The 19,513-nt window shown below is 34.8% G+C and overlaps 1 protein-coding gene and 1 long non-coding RNA gene across 3 annotated transcripts in view; one reads left to right on the top strand and one right to left on the bottom strand.

The window, feature by feature from the left end:
• LOC112955690 (sodium channel protein type 2 subunit alpha-like) overlaps positions 1–2,303 on the bottom strand; it is a 39,031-nt gene extending 36,728 nt beyond the window's left edge. For both annotated transcript variants that reach the window (XM_026049059.1, XM_026049136.1), the window contains exons 1-3: positions 2,017–2,303; positions 401–519; positions 1–19 (exon numbers count right to left, since the gene is read on the bottom strand). The exon at positions 1–19 is cut by the window's left edge and continues 71 nt beyond it. In XM_026049059.1, coding sequence (XP_025904844.1) covers positions 1–19; positions 401–519; positions 2,017–2,295 — 417 coding nt within the window. In that variant the 5' untranslated portion in view covers positions 2,296–2,303. The remainder of the gene's footprint in view (positions 20–400; positions 520–2,016) is intronic.
• A 4,489-nt stretch (positions 2,304–6,792) lies between these two features.
• Positions 6,793–9,865, top strand: LOC112947939. Its single transcript, XR_003249519.1, has 2 exons — positions 6,793–6,998; positions 9,689–9,865. It is a non-coding gene; the product is annotated as an uncharacterized LOC112947939 (long non-coding RNA).
• Positions 9,866–19,513: the final 9,648 nt, after the last annotated feature.

The raw sequence follows: 19,513 nt of genomic DNA, 5'->3' as shown, positions 1-19,513 counted from the left end.
AATGAGCATACTGAATAATGTTGACCACAGTTAAAGAACATACTCTTTTTTTAATGCTGAATTTGTATCACAGTAAATTTGAGCAGCTTTCCAGCCTACATAATATTGGCAACAGACATGATACAAATCACTAATATCATAATGTCATAAATAATGCAAAGATGTTTCATGTTAATGACAATGGCTATAACAGTAATTATTTGAGAAATACATGTTGTGCCTCTCCTCCTTTGAATTTAATGTGTCAGTTGAAAGACAAACTTTAGCTCTGATTCACTGTGAGAAATAATTAAGAGCAGAAACACATTCAAACACATTTAAATTCTAAAACAAGTAATCTAGTGTTAAATATTTAAAAAGACCAGTAACAATTTTTAACAAAATGCTTCGAAAAGGATATGAATGAACCAAGATCTTAATAGCCAGTCTTCGAAGAAAATTGAAAGGAGATAAAAGGTACAAGGCAGATGTGGCACTGAACCTGAAGATTGTCCTTCCTTTATTCAATACTATAAATGTCTTTGAAAAAGGAAAAAAACGGAAAAGGTTAGAAAATTCCATTTGCATGCCTGCAATCTTCCCATGAAGACAGATGCTGTACTTGACCTGGATCTATGTGACATTCATTTTCAGTAAAACTCTAAAAGCAAATATTAGGGTCTAAATTTTGGTATCAGCAGTAAAAAATATCCACGCCTCATCTCTGCATTGTTAAAGAAAATCTGCATTACACAATTAAAAATTAAAAAAAAAGGAAAGAAAAGAAAAAAATTAGTCCCTTTTAAGCATGAAAAAATGAATCCAGCCATATTATTTACACTTGGCATCAGGCCTGGCTGTGCCAAACAGAGTACCTAATTATTCATTTCTGGATGGTTACCATTCTCACAGGAGCACCTGTTTAACACTTTCTTGCTGACAAGAGACATCCTGGGTTTCTAAAGTTTCCTTGTCTACCTATCATTACAGTAAGATTATTACAAGTATCAGTTGCATAACCATTTTAGATTTGGATTAGGAGACATAATCAAACAGCAATGTAATGAAACCTTAGTTCTATCTCTGTCTTAGGTCTGTTCTTAGGAAAAACTAATGCCTGGAAATGGGCATGTTTTAACATTGAATACTTCTCTTATACTTTCCTGTAAAAAATAGGTTGTTCGACAAAAAAGTTCATGACCTTGAAACAACGTTGTCTCACTAAGGCTAGTTTTCAGTATTAAATGCTAAAAGAATACTGCTTTCACTGAGCTATTTGGTCATTTGTTTATATATATATATGTGATACTAATCTGTTGACTGTACTTTCTGCCACTGGTGCAGTGGCCCTGAAGCAAAATCTCACATACAGAACTGATATGTGTGACACCTCACATGGCAGTGAGCACTAACAATCACAGTTTTATTTCTTGTGCCCCTGTCCCCTCCTCTCCCGCCCCAAGTAAATTACTTGCTTTTTTTTTTTTTTTTTTTGCATAACAAATATTTTGTGACGTTTCAAGGAATATTTGATGTTAAATCATTTTAAGATATGACAATGTATTAGCACTTTAGACGAAGAAGATCTGTTGCCAGACTTTACAATAATGCTGGAATTCTTTCGATGATTTAGAATCTAATACTCAAAAAAAGAAACATACTTCAATAGAAATGTTCAATTACAACTTCCTACTGGCCCATATCTCAGATAATGGCTATGTTTCCTAGAATCTCCGGGAATGGAGAAAACAAAGGCAGAGGAAGCTGACTATTTCAACATTGAATCGTATTTGAAGAGTTTAAGTGACATCTAATGCAAAAACCACTAATACAAAGCATCATTGTAGTGAATCCTTAGAAACTGAGAAGTAATTTAAAGTAGAAAAGTGACCATCACATTTCTATTGCATTCAAAATAGGTAGTTTTGAATTAATGAACATGGTATTACAGACCGTATAAAACTTTTGCTACAGTGGTTAACACTTGCAGTATAGCCCAGCAGGAGTATTTTAATTACAGTTCCAATAAAAACTCACCTTTTTATTGCTATAATATGGATCCACATCCTCCAGAGGCTCAGACACCATGTTTTGAGGAATATCACCATAAATGAATGGCAGCATTTTTCCTGCCTCCAAATCATTACTTGGCTTTGGATGATTTTTTTCATGGCCACCTTCCTCTTTATGCTCGTCTTTGTCATTGTCACCATCAGGCCTCTCATCAGCGATACGTTTTTCAATAGCTGCAAGAGACTCCCTGGTGAAATAGCAGAAGCTGTCAGGTCCAGGTGGTACCAGCATTGCCTGCACCATCTTTTCATTCTGCAAATTTTAAATGTTTGTAAGCTCCTGTGTAGAAAGAGCCTAAAAGAACAATTGGGGAGAGGAGGGAAGGGAGGGAAAGCACAAGAGAGGGAGGGAGAGAGGGAGAATTAGGAAATCAAAGGAACGCAATAGCAACAAAAATTTCCCTGAATTCATCACTTTTGCTATAGATATCATTTATTTTCAGTTTAAATAATCACCCACAGGTACTGTTCAAACCGAGCATCACTTTCCTCTTTCCTATTTACAAAACACTGAAGTAAGAAGTTAATTGTCCAATACTTAATAAAAAAAAATAGCTACCTTAGCTTTAGCAGCTAAGAAGAAAAAACATGAAAGGACAAAAATTGTGGCCAAATTTGTGCAGAATTTATTGCCAATTCAAGACAACATAAATGTCACAACAAGAAGTAAAATAATTTCATTTTCAGTCCAAACAAAGTCCCAAACATACCTTATTACAAAGAAAAGCAAGACTTATAAACACAATTTGGTGCTGTTCTTTACAATAGCTATTTACTGCAAACAACAGTTAGGTAATTGTAAAATACGCATTTATTTTAAAATCTGGGCCTGTACCTTCAAAATCCCATAAACTTGTATTATGGAGGGAGACAGAAAAAATTGAAGACACACTTTTCCTATCATTTCCAATAATTTTTAATAACAACACTACTCCATCTGGTGGCCTATACTATACTTGACTATTGTTCATAATTCCCTCTTAAAACAGTATTAGATAAAGTTAAGTAAGTTTTCAATAGGTTCTTCCCGGGTTTCTCTTTTCTCAAGTGAGTGTACAGCAATGCTCTGGGTACAATTTTGCCAGGATAAGCCAGTTCTGGAAACACAGCCAAAACAAGGAAAATGAGATAAACTGAATATCACTTGCTGACACCTATAATGTTGTAGTACTTGTCAATACTTAAAAGAAATTTAAATCTCCTGCTCTGTGATTTTCTACTAGTTACTTTTAAATTTCCTAATTTCCTAATTGTGGTCAGTCATGTTAATGTAATTTTTAATCCATGGAAAATTCTAACTAGAAAGGGTCTTTTCCTTCATCAAGGAGGTAGCAGCATTAAGACAAATATCATTTTTTTTTCCCCCAGAAAAATATCCTATATACTAGCCAGTGGTCTATATGCTTTAATAGACTGTGAGAACTACACTTCGATAAAATTGGCCATTTCTTTTTTGAGGGATGCAAGCTAACAGTTAATACAACGTAGTCACCTAGCAGTTATGTATAAAAGGCCTATACGCAGTTATTATACAGAGAGGTCGGGCAGTTGCATTAACTCCAATGATGCTAAAGATACAAGACAGCAAAACCTACAGCACTTAGGACAACCTCTATCTTAAATCCAAATGAAAGAGGAGCTGCATGTAAGGTGCTGTGCCCGAGAGAGTCGCGCAACCTGCAATGATTGAAGCAGCGGCACAGGAGCTGCTGCTCAGCCACGCAATGCCGACCAGAGCGCCACGCCTGCCAGCAAGCACGGGCACACTCGGTAGCGTGAGAGACATTTATGCCATGTTGTGTTGTGATGATTTCCTTTGGAAACAGGACAACCAGAAACATTTTAAGGTAAAGGGAAGTCCTTTACTGAGTGACAATGGCTGAGCAGCCTACCATAACCTTCAGTTAGTCCTTTGGGGATGTATTCATTACTTGCAGAAAGACTTCACAACATTTTTAAAATTGTTTTCAACTCAAATTTATGAAATCAACTTAGGCTCAGAATATGATGCCTTGCAGACACTACTTTTTATCAAACGTGCACTTGAAAAATGTCACTAAACTGCTCTGCCTGGGTAAGCATTTCGGCTAAACTTACTCTTTAGAAGCCTGTAACACATAAAATTAGAAGTATATAACTACTGATTTTAGCAAATACCACTATGGCCTTGTGGCAGTTTCTCCTAGTTACAGATGCTACCAAAATAAAATCCAATCTTTCTGCTGATTGTTGATACTCCACTGGTTTATTCTGCAATGCTTAAGTGGTATCCTTAGGGCTGACATGAACTCCAGCAACTCTCTCTAGAGACACCACAGCTAATGACTGCTGTAAATATAAACCAGAAAAATGTTCTCTTCCAATACGTAACAGGAATCTGCTCAATTAATGATTTACTCTAATAACAACTCATGCTTGAAGAACAACAACACCCGTTAAAACATGAGTTATGGTTCAATTATCATATTTTCTACTCATATCTCCTTCAAATATTGCATATGTATAATCTCTGTAACATTCTGGAGCATCTTGATGCCATTTATAATGTTTCATCAGAGAAAGCAGCTTATCCTGCAAGAATGGAAAGAAAAAAAGGATGCAGAAAGATGGACTGATTTTAATAGTTTGTGTTTTCTCTCTTCTGCATTCCTGATAGCTGCTAAATTACCATCTTGAAGACTGAAGCTCCCAAAACACACAAATAGGCCAAAACAAACTCCCACCCCCAAAGAACTACCACCAATAGGAGAAAAAGCTCAAGCTTAGCTTGCAATAAGCTTTTAACCCAACATGGCTGTACAAGAAAGCCTGAATAGTGGCTCCCAAAAAAAAGCAAGAGTTGAAAACGAAGGGTTATGATCTTACAGAACACAGCTGAGAGACTAAGATTGTAAAGTGATCTTTTGAAGTTTATTTTGATATGTGTTTATGTCACACCTATTTATTTTAGAAACAGCACAATTACTTTACAACTCTATTTTATAGGTGTGGCATGCAAACATTGCTTCTGCAGTACATTCTCCATCACATTCTATTAAATCTGCTCCTATATGCACATATTTTGCACATCCAAATCTAAGATTTTGCATTTGAACTGACAGATTATACTACAGCAATGGCAACAAACCCTAATACTCAGAAAATTTATTTCCTGTAAGTACATAGAACACTTACCTTCCATTTTTCTTCAAGTTTTGAAAGCTTAGGAACAGTAGATCTTATGCATGGATCTGTTCTCTATATTCCTTAATACAACGATAAATTTTTACAATAGTATTTTCAGTGTTCTTTATGCCTTATTGGCAATTACTATTGCATTCCAGAGTGCTAAATCTGAAACCTGAACACATCTTTCAGCTTACTGAAGAAGCTATGCTAAGTTACTAAATCTCAACAGACAACATAATTTCTTATCCTTATGAAAAGTAATTAAAAATAAAGAGCTGCTGCAATGACAGTCTGGTGATGATGTGCACTGAAACTCAATTCAGCAAATGACCAAACTGGATGATTCATCAGCGAATTTGCATATATTTTATTTACTGTGCTCTTTTCTTGTGTTTGTACATATCAAATAACATGCCTCTTTTAGGGATACAAGATTGGACTAAGGAGGCAAAAATTACATTGCTCATTGCTACTGTTTGAATGGTAACAGCACATAAAGCATTTGCCCATTATTCATCCTGAACATCAATGAGAACTAAAAGATACTTTAATTATTAATTGCTTTGAGTTTGAATAAATTAGACTTAAGGCACACTTCATCTCAGCAGCATTGCCCATGGCAATGCAATATGACCAACTGCAACAACTCATCTTAATCAACAGATTTTGCCATGCCATTTACGAGTTGGTTATTTCTGAAAAGTTTGATCCTGAAAACTATTTTAAAGACTACCTAAACAGATGCCTACTGAACTTCTGTTTCTAACGATTCATTTCTTTAAATGTAACTCTCCTTACCTGACCTGCATGTTTTCCAAACGAAGTTATTGTAAACTAGCTATTTTTGGCTCAGGATATCACTTGAATTTAAGGTACAAATTCATATTAATACATAGAAAGCAGGAGCTTTCTCTCAAATCAGTACCGTAGGAAAGAAAGATGTATAAAAGCTATAGTGACCTTAAAAAAAAAAAACTCTCTGAAATTATTCCATTTTTGGAAAATGTAGTGACCACTGATGCAAACTGATCTGCTTCTCCTTAATGTTTTTTCATCAGGCATAGATCCCAGAAACCTAGTGCTAACTAGCCAAGCAAGCCAATCACCGATGTATCAAACAAGAAATTTTTGAGTAGAGCCAATACATCAGCAAATGCAAAACTGTGAAAGGCTTTTATTATTAGCTATGCAATGAAAACCAGTCAAAACCATATGATTCACTTTCTCAGAAATATGACATATGTTCTTTTATACTATTCTTGGATAGTAATTCAAATTTAAGCTTCTTCAAGCTATTAATTCTTTTAGACTCTAAAGACAAGTTTATATCAGATTTGCTTCTATATTTTTCAGTTAAAAGAGTCTGACAGTCACTGATGCTTGCTCTATTTATAGATAAAATTGACATCTTTTAGATTTCAATTGCCAGCTAAGTGATTTCTTTGAACCTCTTCTTTATGTCTAAAATAGTATAGGCCACTGAAATTTACTTTCACAGTTCGGGTGTGTATGTTCTTTTACAGATCAGATTTGCCTCTGTGAATCCTGGTGATTAGTCTCACAAAGTTTCATTTCCACGTATTGGGTTTTTTTCCTCCTCATTCGTTCTCAAGATTCTTCCTTCAATTTCCTGCTATATTTATGAGCTGTCATTAAATCAACTGATGGCAAGAAAGATTTGATATAGTACCCAGCAAAAAGTCCTGTTAATATGTGCTGCGTGACCTTTACTCCAGAATATGATTCGTCTTTTAGGAAACAAAAGACGGTGATATCAAGGTAATTGCATTATGACCTTTTGCTTTATCATTCTGGATTAATTTTCTGTATGAATTCATGGCAGAGTCCATCTTTGATAGGCAAACAGCAACTTGCCATTTTTCTAAGAGTGACAGTCAAAGCTTTAAAGTACAATTTCCACTTATCTAAATGAGAATGTGTATGAGAATGTATCAAAACTCTTTGTTTTGATGCTTCATAAATAAATACATATAAAAATGTAGTATCTCCAGGGATAACACATTATAAGATACTGTAGCTGCCCTAGAGATTAAGCTATGATATAATATCCTTTCAATGTATATGAGAATTAAGTTTTCAAATAACCAAGGTACTTGCACATTGTTTTGTTTCCTGTATTCATTAGCTTAATGACAGCATGAAGGAAGGGCAAGTATCATATCAGCTGTAACAATATTAATTTATTTCCTTCTCACCGAACACTCACTGTTATTTTCTCACAATTATTCTTTTCAATTACACAATTTAATATGTAATTAAATTTGATTTAGGTATATGAACTCTTCAGGACATACTGTAACATTTTCCAAATTAAAATCCCAAACAGTTTTTGTTAAGTGATTCAGAAATAATATGAAGCAGATCCTGTATCACTTCAATCCTACAAATCGTAACAACAAAAATTCAGTGAAAATAAAGTGAAAAAAATGTTTAGATAAACATAACAGAGAAAAAAGAGACTAAAAAAATGTTAAAGGATAATTAACAGGATTTTAATCAACAGGACTAGGGAAAAAAGAGTGTCAGATTGGTGTGTAGCTTTGTTTGCCTGTTTAACGATATAAATAAGGGGCAGAAATAAAGATGTTTTAACAAAAAACCAAAAACTCCAAAGAACACATAAGACTTTCAAAACCACTTAGTCTGACCGTACTTTTAGCAAACACCTGTTAATATGCAACAAAGGAACTGCAGCAACACTGTTCCAAGTTAATTTTAAAGCACAAATTTCTAAATTTCTCTTACATCACCAGTGTGCTACAATGATTCCAAGAAGTCAATATATAACACTGACAGAAAACAAGACTGTTACAATGTTTTTGAATTAAATTTTTAGAAGTCCTCTGGCTCAGACTTCATCTTCACTGAATGAATGCATGCTGAAAAAAAAAAAAGGACATATCCTTAAAAATGAAATTGTGAAGAAGAGATCTGTCACCATGTACCGAAATCCCACTTTAAAATGTTTTGGTCCCCTCCTCAAAACTACAAAAAATATACCTGCAAAATTCTTCACCATCACAGTCACATCAGCAGTGTTACAAGTACTCACAGAACACACACAACTCGAATTCTTTAATAACATTCTGTTTTGCTCTCATCAGTCTCAAGCTAATGGGCGCTGTTCCTGAAGCAGCAGACACCACGCTCTTGATCCTCGTCTATTACTTTTAAAAATGCAGACTCTGCAAAGGACTAATGTCAACATAATGTCCAGTTACGGAAGTTTTTAATGGCTAAAAATCAGATAGAGAACTTGCAAAATTACTTGGAATGCAACAATCAAAACCCTCAGAATTTAGTCCAAGTTTTTAAATCAAGAATTCTTATTTGATTTAGTGTATATATATAAGCATTGCAGCTTTTAACATAATATCTAAAACTGATTATGCAGATCCTCTTGCTTAATGGATCATTGCTTTGACGGTGCTCAGCTACTATGCTCTCTAGCACAGCAGAATAGGCATAATTGTATGCAGCATTATGTTACATGCCTAATGTTAAATTAGTTTTATCCTATTCAAAGCTACTTACAACTTCCATTAACATAGGAGGGAGAGGAAAAAAAAAAAGCATAATTATGTATGTTATTACAAAGAGCAGGCATTTACAAATAAACTATGCTCAGAAGTTCTAAGCTTGTTGCTTAATATCTAATAAGCAACATTTTATTTCTGAATTAACAGGTAACAATTACAAAAACTGAATTTGCAGTGACTCACAGATGCATATAAAATCAGAATAATAACCTTTTTACAATTAATGTGAGGTGTCTGGAGAACAGTTATGTGAATAGACATTTTTTCATGTACAAAATGCAAAGCTACCTGTAAAATACAATGGACGTGGAGACAAGTCACTATTATTTTGCATAAAGAAAATTGAAGAAAAATAGCACAGCTACACTGTCAGTCCAACATCAAGGACTATATTAATGGGAGATCTTTCAATTTTTGTTATTTACAGGGTTGTAAACAAAAAGACAGACCAAAACCAGTCTGTTTAAGACTGAAATGTTGATGAATAGGTCACAGGACAATATCTGGGCGAAAAAAAAGCGGAGCATCAGACTTCTGTTGGCATCTCTCAATCTTGCAACAAATTAACACCTTTAACAAGAGTAACACAAAAAAGGTCCCTTTTACACTGCAACCACTATCAGCCCATCAAACAAACACTCTGAAAGATCTCTGTTGTCCTGAGCACTTTAATTCTAGGGAAGCAGATTAATGAACAATTGGCAGACGTCACTGGTAGACTATGCAAAGCCTGTGCAAATACATAGGGGAAAACCAAGTATTACCATTAAGTGAAATAAAGCAGACATAGTACTCTAATAGAGATTACAGTACTATGTTCTTTGATTTCTGAGTAACACTTGTTTTCTGTCAGAAAATATTCAAAATCATCTTGCAAGTATTAATTATTTGCTGCTTTAATGTCCACAGATGTCCTACATCTTGACTCCAGCAATGGATAAATAATTGCACTGGAAAATTCAATGATTCATCCAAGAAGTCCACAGCCATCTTCAGAATCAGACCAAAATTTCCTGGTTCTCAGCTTGGAACTACTCCTTTCTTTTAGTCTTATACCTGAATCTGCTTTCAGATTAATATAATCTGAACTAAATTAGAGATTTTTGTAGGATTAGAGTCCGAAAAAGACTTTTGAAAACTTCACTTGCACTCTCTTTGACATGAGTCATACACAGAAATACTGGTAAACTCTTCTCAAATTATATATCATTTCTACCTTAACTGATATTTGTAAGAGCTTACTTGTGATTTATTAACAAAATGACTTATCAAATCAGAAAGACAGCTAATTCTTAAAAAAAAAATAAAATAAAAATAAAAAAAGCACATTTCCCCAGCTTTTTGATTAGGTAACGTTGTTATCAACCATACTACCTTAAACAATTCAGAGAACAGGGATTTTTTTTTTATTTTTTTTTTTTTAGAAATATATAGAACATATAGAAATTTCTATTCCTTTCAACATGTAAGACTTCTCTGCTCTCATAGCAAAAAGCTGCTGAGCCTGAAACAAGTCTAATGATCTCTGTATCTACACAATTATTATTCACAAGAGGTTTCTGATCTCCCGCTGTGAGTTATTATTTCCCCTAAAGTAGGTAACCTCTTTAAACTATCAATACTTTGCTTTCCTTCAGAAAAAAAGTAAAGCAGAACTTCTCACGTCCAGCACTTAGAGCTTCATATTTACATGCAGTGATTGTAATTAATTATTAATACAATTAAAAGCAAGGAATAAATTATCTTTCTAAACATCAAACCTGAAATTTTAACTTGAATTTCTAAACGACTATCCCCCGAGAACTGAGATGCTCAACATTAAGAAACCTTAGAAGGAATTGCCTCATACATGTCAACACCATGTCACCCATTTAAATAGGCTATATGAAGTATGAGTATTAAGTTATTCTGTTGATTAACAAATATTTTTCTTCTTATTATGCAGTTACATCACTACTGCCCATGCCTTTGTATCCAAAATCCATTTTTCCATTCACCATTAAAAACTTACAGGATTCCACAGAATGGACTAGTAATGACAACAAAGCTTTTTTTTTTGAATTTGTTTATAACAGACACACTTCTAAAATGCATCACCATCACACAACTGTCTACAGCCCTCTGCCTGTGGCATGCAAGACAACCTCAAGTTACTGACTGGCTGTTCTTACCAATCATCAGAGGAAAAGCCATTACACAGGAAGAGCTGCAAGTGCGGAATAGAAATAAATTGTCACAGAGACATTTTAGTTATTTCATTATGGGTCATATTTAGAAAAGAGTTCTTGAAGGCACAAGGCTGACTGCATCTGCTCCTGCTGCTGGGTTGGAACCTTAACTACGGTGAAGGAACTGCTGTCATTCTCACCGCTCTACCACTAAGCTACACATCAGGATGAACCTTTCTTTCTAGACGACATTTTATGTTACTTATCATCTTAAGGAAGGAAACTAATTCTTGGAGTCAGTCTTAGGTACAAATCTCAAGAAACATTTACTGTAGACATAATTTATATTGTGCTTTTAATAGAAAAAGTAGGCAATCCAAGAGTAATTCTTCAGATGCAGCTCTCTCCCTCCTTTCCTTCTCTCCCTCTTCTCCCCTGTCATGCTCCTCCTCCCCACCTCTCTCCTTTTCTCTCTCTTCAAAGGATGTTTTAACTGCAAGTTAAAGGATTCACTCCTGGAATAAGAGACAGAAGTTTAAAGTTTCTTTTGCCTTTTTATAAGGAGGTGCTGGAATTACCCCAGTGAGTCCATTGCTGATGTTTTAAAATACATCCTCTCAGATCTCCTTCACTCTCCAGAGAGGGCATCTCAGCAACTAACCAGAAATGCTACACAATTTGTTTTGTTCAGGTCCCACAATTTAGTATTAGTACATTATTAATACAGTAATAAATAAATTACACACAATATTTCAGAGTACGTAAGCATTCTGCATGGCAGCAAAGTTGCACACATCCATACACATGGGACTTTTCTTTATTTCAGCTGTTACAAACATGGAATCAAAATTCTTCTGTTAGGCCACATGCATAAGAATGCTCCACAAAAGGTATCCTGAGTCTGTACATGATACTTGGGCAATGCAGAAACATCTGAATGACTTATTTCAAGTTCCATAATAAAAGCAATATGATACTAGCTATGTGAAGGTGCTTTAATGCCTGTTCTAAAATTACTTTTTTTCTTGCAGTTAGATTCTCCATGTACTGAAATAAAGTGTCCTGAGAAGGTGCCAAGATAAGCAAAGGTTCTCGTTAATCCTTTGTACACATAATTCATGCCCTAAGTTTTACAGACTGCAAATAGCCATGAGTTTTACAGACTGCTAATACCAGTCACATCAGGTTTTCTCCCTCAAATAGTGGAAGAGGGAAAGGATTTTTTTTCTGTTTGGAAAGAGGAGAATGCAGGTGAAAAGCAAATACATCAACAAGAATAACCTCCAGTAAATATACAGCAGATGAAAACCGGCTAAAGAATAATCAAAGAAACCAGCACAGTCGGACTTCTGCTTTCAGTTCCTTATGCCAGCCAGACAGGCTCCCTATTCCTCACTTAATGGTCTCATTAGTGTAATCTGACTCTACTTTTTGTGTCTAATTTTCCAACAAAGCTCAGCTGCTTTTCTGCAAATCGATATAGACTGGTGATGATCAGTAAACTCTGGCTAGGTTTATAGGGATATAACAGAAGCAGTATTCCCAAATCCATTCTACCAGTGCATACACGCTTCTAGGCAAACACCTTGAAAATGGAAAATTCCATCAGCATACAGAATAGAGATATTCTTCTTGAAAAGGTTCACTTGTTAGGTTCAAAAAAGGATTTTGCATCTGTAAAATACTACTGAGTTTTTGTATGTATTTAAAAAAACAAAAGTATCTACTCACAACATCCATTAAAAGACCACAGAAGTAGAATAAACCAGTAAAAATCTGATTATGTTCAGTACCAATTATTCCTTGCAATTCAATGGCCGAAAATACAGTGCTTTAATGCTACAAGAGATTTTGATGCTGTCAACCCCATAGGCAAAGTCAAGTATCTACTTCCCGAAGGACAGGGGAATATGAGAAGATAAAATATGCCACAACACCATGATGAGGAGCCACAGAAGAGAGGCCAAGATCAAAGCAGACATGAAAAAAAAGAAATCAACATCCTGCTAATCTACTTCCAATTGAAGTTTCAAGCAATTTTGGAACAACTCTAATGCCACTGTTTCCACTACATCCAATCCATAGATAAAGCTTTATTTTCTAAATACTTGAACTTGCATTTGAATCTATATTTAAAAAAGTAACTTCTAAACAAATATCCAAATTATTTTCTTCTTTAGTAAGAGGGGAAAAAAAATAATTAACCTCGGAGATTCATATTCAGTTCCTCACAGGATTCCCCTAACAGGGCTTTCTTCTTTAAATAGAGCCAGACTGCGGGATGAAGATTGGAGATTCCCTTTTCCCTGATGTCCCAGGTAAAGGTGACTGACTACTGGAAAAGAACAGTGATTGCCACCAATCAACAGTGTACCAATTAATTCCAATTACACAATACACAATAGTGTACCAATCAATTCAGTACTTGGCAGAGTCCTCACAACAAAGGAACTTACAAATGAATGAAAAAAAAATCCCTTATTTATGCCTTATTATTATCCCAGTTAACCTTGATTTTCTTCCATTTCCATTTTCTTCCATTTCCATTACGGAAGTATAAAGTCTGCTTATATAAGCAGCATTCCTAAACAAACATTTATAAATAGACCTACCTGTAAAATAAAAAAGTAATAGTGGAATTTATTTACTAAATCTGTAAAGCAGTTCAGAGGAAAAAAATGCTGAGTAATGAGTATATTAGACATATACATATGCTTGTAGGTAAGAAGATCTTGTTTCTTCTTCAGTTCAAATTTTTGTAATCACATCTAAGGCTTAACACAACCTAAGCCATGAAGTATCTGTGATTTTAGATAACATCTATACAGAATATTATTTGATAATTAGTCCCAGTTGATTCATTCTATATCTATAGATAGTATAGATTTCCACAGGAACTTAACTTATTTCCACAGGAACTTAAGGAAGCATTTCTTCACTGTGAGGGTGACAAAGCACTGGAACAGGCTGCCCAGAGAGGTTGTGGAGTCTCCTTCTTTGGAGATCTTTAAAACCCGCTTGGATGCAGCCCTGTGCCACGTGCTCTAGGTGACCCTGCGTGAGCAGGGGGGTTGGACTCGATGACCTCTGAGGTCCCTTCCAACCTTCGGCATTCTATGATTCTATGATTCTATAGATAAATTCTATATCTATAAAGATATATCCATCTAATATAAAAGTGATACCTTTTTTTCCCCCAAATCCTGCAACCTAGCTTCAGCTACCTTTGAGTAATTAATCAATGTCAAACTTTCTGAAACAGAAAACAGAAGTTTCTGCACTTGAATAAGGCAACAGAGAGATTCACAGATGTACAGAAACTTGATTTCACATCCAGCAGCCAGGATTATGCAATTAAGCCTACAACAAGTTACAATTATGTCTATAAGCCAAATGATTTTGAACAAAGTATATAAGCAGCAAGATAGAATATTTGAAATAACCATTTTTATATATTGCATATGAAAACATTACATTTTGAATTTACATCAACAAATGAGTCTAAACCTGCTGAACACAGACTTTGACTTTACTAAAATGTAATATCAAGCTATGCATGTTAAACTCCAATTTAGGATATTTTCCCTCTTCTTTTTTTTTTCCTTTCAGTATTTTGCTATTATTGATATGACACATAAAGATCATACATAGATACAACTCCAGCTTCACTGTTAAAATCAAACATGATCTAGAAAAAAACACTGAAAGTAAATGAGCTAATCCTGTCATCTTCATATTCTGGGCTGACCAATCTGACTAATTTAGCACAATAATATTAGAGATTCAGATATAGCTGTGCACGTTTCTATGAATTTACAAAAATAAATCCTCCCCCCCTTCCTAAACATCAGCATTGATGTAAGATTGTGGCTTCTTTTTGGTACTGCAGCCATATTCCTGGAGAAGAAAACCCACAAAACAGAGATGCCAAAACGGTACAGACAAGTTATAATACGTTAGACATCTGAAGAAACTCCTTCGGTTAAAGCAGAAAATATACACAGGTTAACAGTAACATAGAAAAAATAGAACAAGGTTACAGATTACAAATATCACACCAGTTAAAGAGGATTACTGGACACAAAGGAATGATCTGAAGCACTGATGATCTATCTTCTTTTCCTCATGCCATATTTCCCCAGAAAGCATGCACATCACATTGCTCTTAACCCAGACTTTAATTTAAGGTGACAACTTGACACCACTTCCAGTAACTTGCCAGTGGCAGAAGTAAAGAGATAAAAAGTGTTTCCTGTGGTTTTCCTACTCTAAGAGTCTGATCTATTTGGCTACAGAATTGCTTTCCATCATAATCAAAAGAGCCAAAAGGAAAAATGGCTCTGGAAAACTAAGGTTGCTCGAATCTGAAATAATAGAAAAAGTCATGGTGAGACTAGGATGCTAACTATAGGTCATGATCATATAAAGTCCACATTTATTATGCTACCCATATTTTACTCAGTTTGGTTCAGAGATGTAATTTTTCTTAAAACCCTAACAGGTCTTTTCTCTAAGCGACATCAGTTCTGCCTTTATCAGCCATTTTCAGACATTCATGTGGTCATAAGCCAGGACAATGGAACTTGCCAGACAGCTTTGGCAGATGTTTTCTCCAGGGCTTGACTCCAAGAATTTTTGTATTTTCTTAAGGATTTGTCTATTCTTCCCTCCCCTGCTTCCCACTTGCCTTTGGCTTTACTTGGGTTTATATTGCAAGACCGGTTTGCATTCAGTTTGTTTGACAGTACATCCAACTGGCAGCAATACAAGAAGAAGCCTCTCCCCACTCTCACAAAACCACACAACTTCCACACAATCAAAGACTTCAAAGGACATCTGGAAACATCATTTATGCTTTCATTTAGTTCTCTTAGTTACTTGTTTTTGATAAAAATATTCCTGTTATATTTTGTATAAACAACATTACAGACAACGCAGAAAAAGCTCATTTTAATTAAGTAATTCTAAAACAAAGCCAAGGTTAGGCTACCCATAGGAAAAAGCAACAAACAAGTAAACAGATCTGACAGTACCCTCTAAAAGTAAACAAAAAGCTAAATGTAAAAGGAAATTCAATATGAAGTAATTTAATTTCATAATTATTTGCTTCCCTCTGAATGTTTTGTATTATGTATGTAAATTTGCAAGTATGAACTAGCTAGTATCAGTTACCAAATGGCAATGAGTAAGAGGCTGCAACAAAAATCACAGATCACACTGGACTGTTGAAATATACTGAAATACTCATAGTTATTAATGAAGTGTTACTACTGATGACACTAGAATCAAAGCAAAGAACTGAATTCAACAGGCAAGTCACATATAGTTCTAAGCCCAACTTAAAGGATGACCCTGGTACAGGAAATGACAAACAGAAATTTCACCAATTAAGGTAAAAAAAAAAAAAAAAAAAAAAAGACTTCGACGATTAACAAGGATTAACTAGTAATTTTACTGAGATCTGTATGCAAAGATAAATGCAGGCTTCTGTTGCAATCTACTTCTCTGGTCATTGCCCAAAAAAAAAAAAACAAGAGAACTGAATTTCTTCACCTATTATACTTCACCGAACATACTTCAGGTTGGCAATGAGCTGTTGAAATACAATTGGAATGACCAAGACTGAAGAGACATAAATGTATTAATCATAGTGACATAGATATTGATAACTTCTGAGGATTTCAAGCACTTGGAATAATTGCAACAGCTGCATGCTTACATTTTAAAAAGCTGCCCTACTTACACTGCATGTTCAAGGGGGGAAGGGGAAGGAGAAGGGGAGAATATGGGTTGGAATAACTTGTGGCCTCTGCCTTGATTCCAGTGGCTCCCACATTGTGGATGTATCTGCTGAGCACTTGGCATGGCTCTAAAGACCCAAGAACTCTGTTCCTGAAATATCTTCATGAAAACTACAATTCCTCAAAGTCCCTGAGCCTTCATAGGAAAACTCAGGATGCTCTAGCCAAGCCAGACTGCTCATCATAGCCTCAGGTGGAAACCTGAACTAGCAGGCAAATTAAGATACAAGGAGCTCCATAACTAAAGAGATCAGCAGTAACTCCCAAACTCTAATATTTTAGTAAATGAGAAGAGTTTGAAAGGTCATTTTCCCTCTGCAGCTCTTTAATCAAGGCTGAGATCATGGGACAAATTGGGTATACACAGCAGCTTTTGGATAAATACAAAAGCAAATGAAAAGGAACTACTAGAAAACATGGAAAGATGCTTTCTTCATGTGAAACAGTTTATAAAAAAAATCTGTTATAAACAGCTTTAAAGAACACCCTAAAATCACTGAAATTCTGAAACATATATTTCAGAAGGTCTAACAGCACATTTTCCATCTCAGCACTGAAGTACTGCACTAGTGAGTAAAGTCTCTTATTACTGACTACTGCTACTTAATTCATAGGCACATTTCTAACTCCTGTATGTAGGAGAAGAAAAAAAAAAAAAAAAAAAAAAAAAGGAAGTTGAAGTTGAATCCAAGAGAAGTACCAAAACACAATCCCACATTTTCCTTTTGGCCCAGTGGATTTAGGGTATGATTTCAGATGGACACATAAAAATCGAAGTGTAACACAGTATACAGACCAACTTGTTTTTTCTTGGTGTAGAGGCACAACTTTTCTTGATGTGTATACAGTAGGACATGGTTCCCTAGAAACAAGAAAGTGTTTGTTCCAGACAGCTATATCACAGCAGAAAGTGATTATATTGCACAAACACAATACAATTAAAACAGAACAAGACATTCACTCAAATAAATCATTTTAAAAAGCCTACACAAGGTGTATTATTTGCTTTACAAAAGCAATCTTTTTTTTCACTTAATCCACCATCATTTTCTTCTCCAGACAAAAAGGAAGTGACTGTTTCAGACCAGACTACCAGATCCACTGTACTTTATCAGCACGGTGCAGTAACGCTCAGCTTCACAACCTTCCCTGTTCCTTCCTCCACTGCCATCCAGGAGGAATAAATAATTTAATGAAATACTCATCAGGAGAGGGAACAGCCTATTAGTCTCTGTCTATATTCTTCTCACGTCCTTTCATCTCTTAGAACTCCAAGCAAAGGGGAAGAATGCATCTTTCTATCTGTATATTTAAAATATATATTTTACAGTTTAGCCCAGTCTATAGACTTCAAGAAGCTACTAGGTATCTTCAAGTATCTTCAGAATGCTCAGCTTTCTAAAATCAAAATTGAGCAAACAAAAAGCATAAACAGAATGCTCTTTTGGGGGGGAAAAGACTGAGGAAAATGAAATTTAAAAAATCACTTTCTAAGAAACTAGAAAGTATAACTAAGAAAGAGAGATAACTCTTAGAAAATCCTTTACCAGAATGTTTTTCAACTCACAAAACTGAACGTTGAGGTCCTTCTAAAAGATACCTATGTGTACACATAACTGCAAAGGAAAAAACAAGAAAAAGACTGCTTTGTAATTAAATAAAAAAGGTTTTCTGTGGCTGGTTCTTTCGCCCATAAGCATGTCTTCTGCATTTCATTCATTATTTATAAATTAGCAACCTCATGCATTTCGACTCATGCCACCAGAGATGGAGGAGCCCTCAATCTACCTGACCATGGCAGATTCTAAATGGAAAAACTTGAAGAGCATCCTTATTTATTATTTCCATTAGAGCTGTATGGACTCCCACTAACCAAAAAATTACAGAGTAGCAACTAGGGTCCTTGCAGGAAACAGTTGTCTAATTTTTTATAGTTTTTAATTAATATTTTAAATAATGTAAGAGCTTCAAATAAAAGAAAAAAAAGACATTAGCACTACTGTCACATTTTCAAAACACCGTCATTTGAAGGCTGACCCCACAAATGATGGCCTTTGCTTAGAACAACAAGTGTTGCTGTTCTGAGGCTCAAAAATCCCTGATTCTATTTATTTGCCTCCTGTTCTTTTCCTACATCAAGGATCCATTTGTCACATGCTGTCAAAGCATCCCACTAAAAACAAAACAAAACAAAAAATATAAAAGAAGCAAATACTAGAAATTTACTTCTGTCCTACAAGGAAAGCCACTACAATGTCATTATTCCACAAAAGAGGCTGTAAAAAATAGTATTAAAAAATACATTACTGTATAAAATCTTGAGATTCCTTTCCAGAGCAGATTAACTTTGGTTCCAGTACAGAACATCATACTTATATATCGATACTCCTAACAAAATAAGCATATCACTGAGGTACTATTTCACTTTAAGGCAATTGCTATGATTTATCAACTAAGAGTTGTCAAATAAATTGTTTTATATTTATAGGAAGGCTCTTTCATTCTCTGCATGTCTCAGCAATTGTTTAAATGGTTTAAATCTTGCAGGTCCATTTCCAAAGAAATAAACTAAATAAAAAGGGTATTTAAACAAGACCTAGATTTACAATAATCTGGGAAAGTAGTACTTTCTAAAAAACAAAATGTAATCCACAGAATATAAAGGTTGCAAAAACATACAAGATTAATTTCTCTACTCTTTACATAGAAAACTTAACAGAAAGCAAGTGCCTGAACATTTAATTATAAAATGAATCTACTTGTTA

The sequence above is a fragment of the Nothoprocta perdicaria genome, unplaced genomic scaffold, assembly GCF_003342845.1.
Source record: "Nothoprocta perdicaria isolate Ctin4 unplaced genomic scaffold, notPer1 scaffold_0, whole genome shotgun sequence".
Classification (NCBI taxonomy): domain Eukaryota; kingdom Metazoa; phylum Chordata; class Aves; order Tinamiformes; family Tinamidae; genus Nothoprocta; species Nothoprocta perdicaria.
The sequence above is the reverse complement of the archived record's forward strand: the minus strand, read 5'-3'. Positions and strand labels throughout refer to the sequence as shown.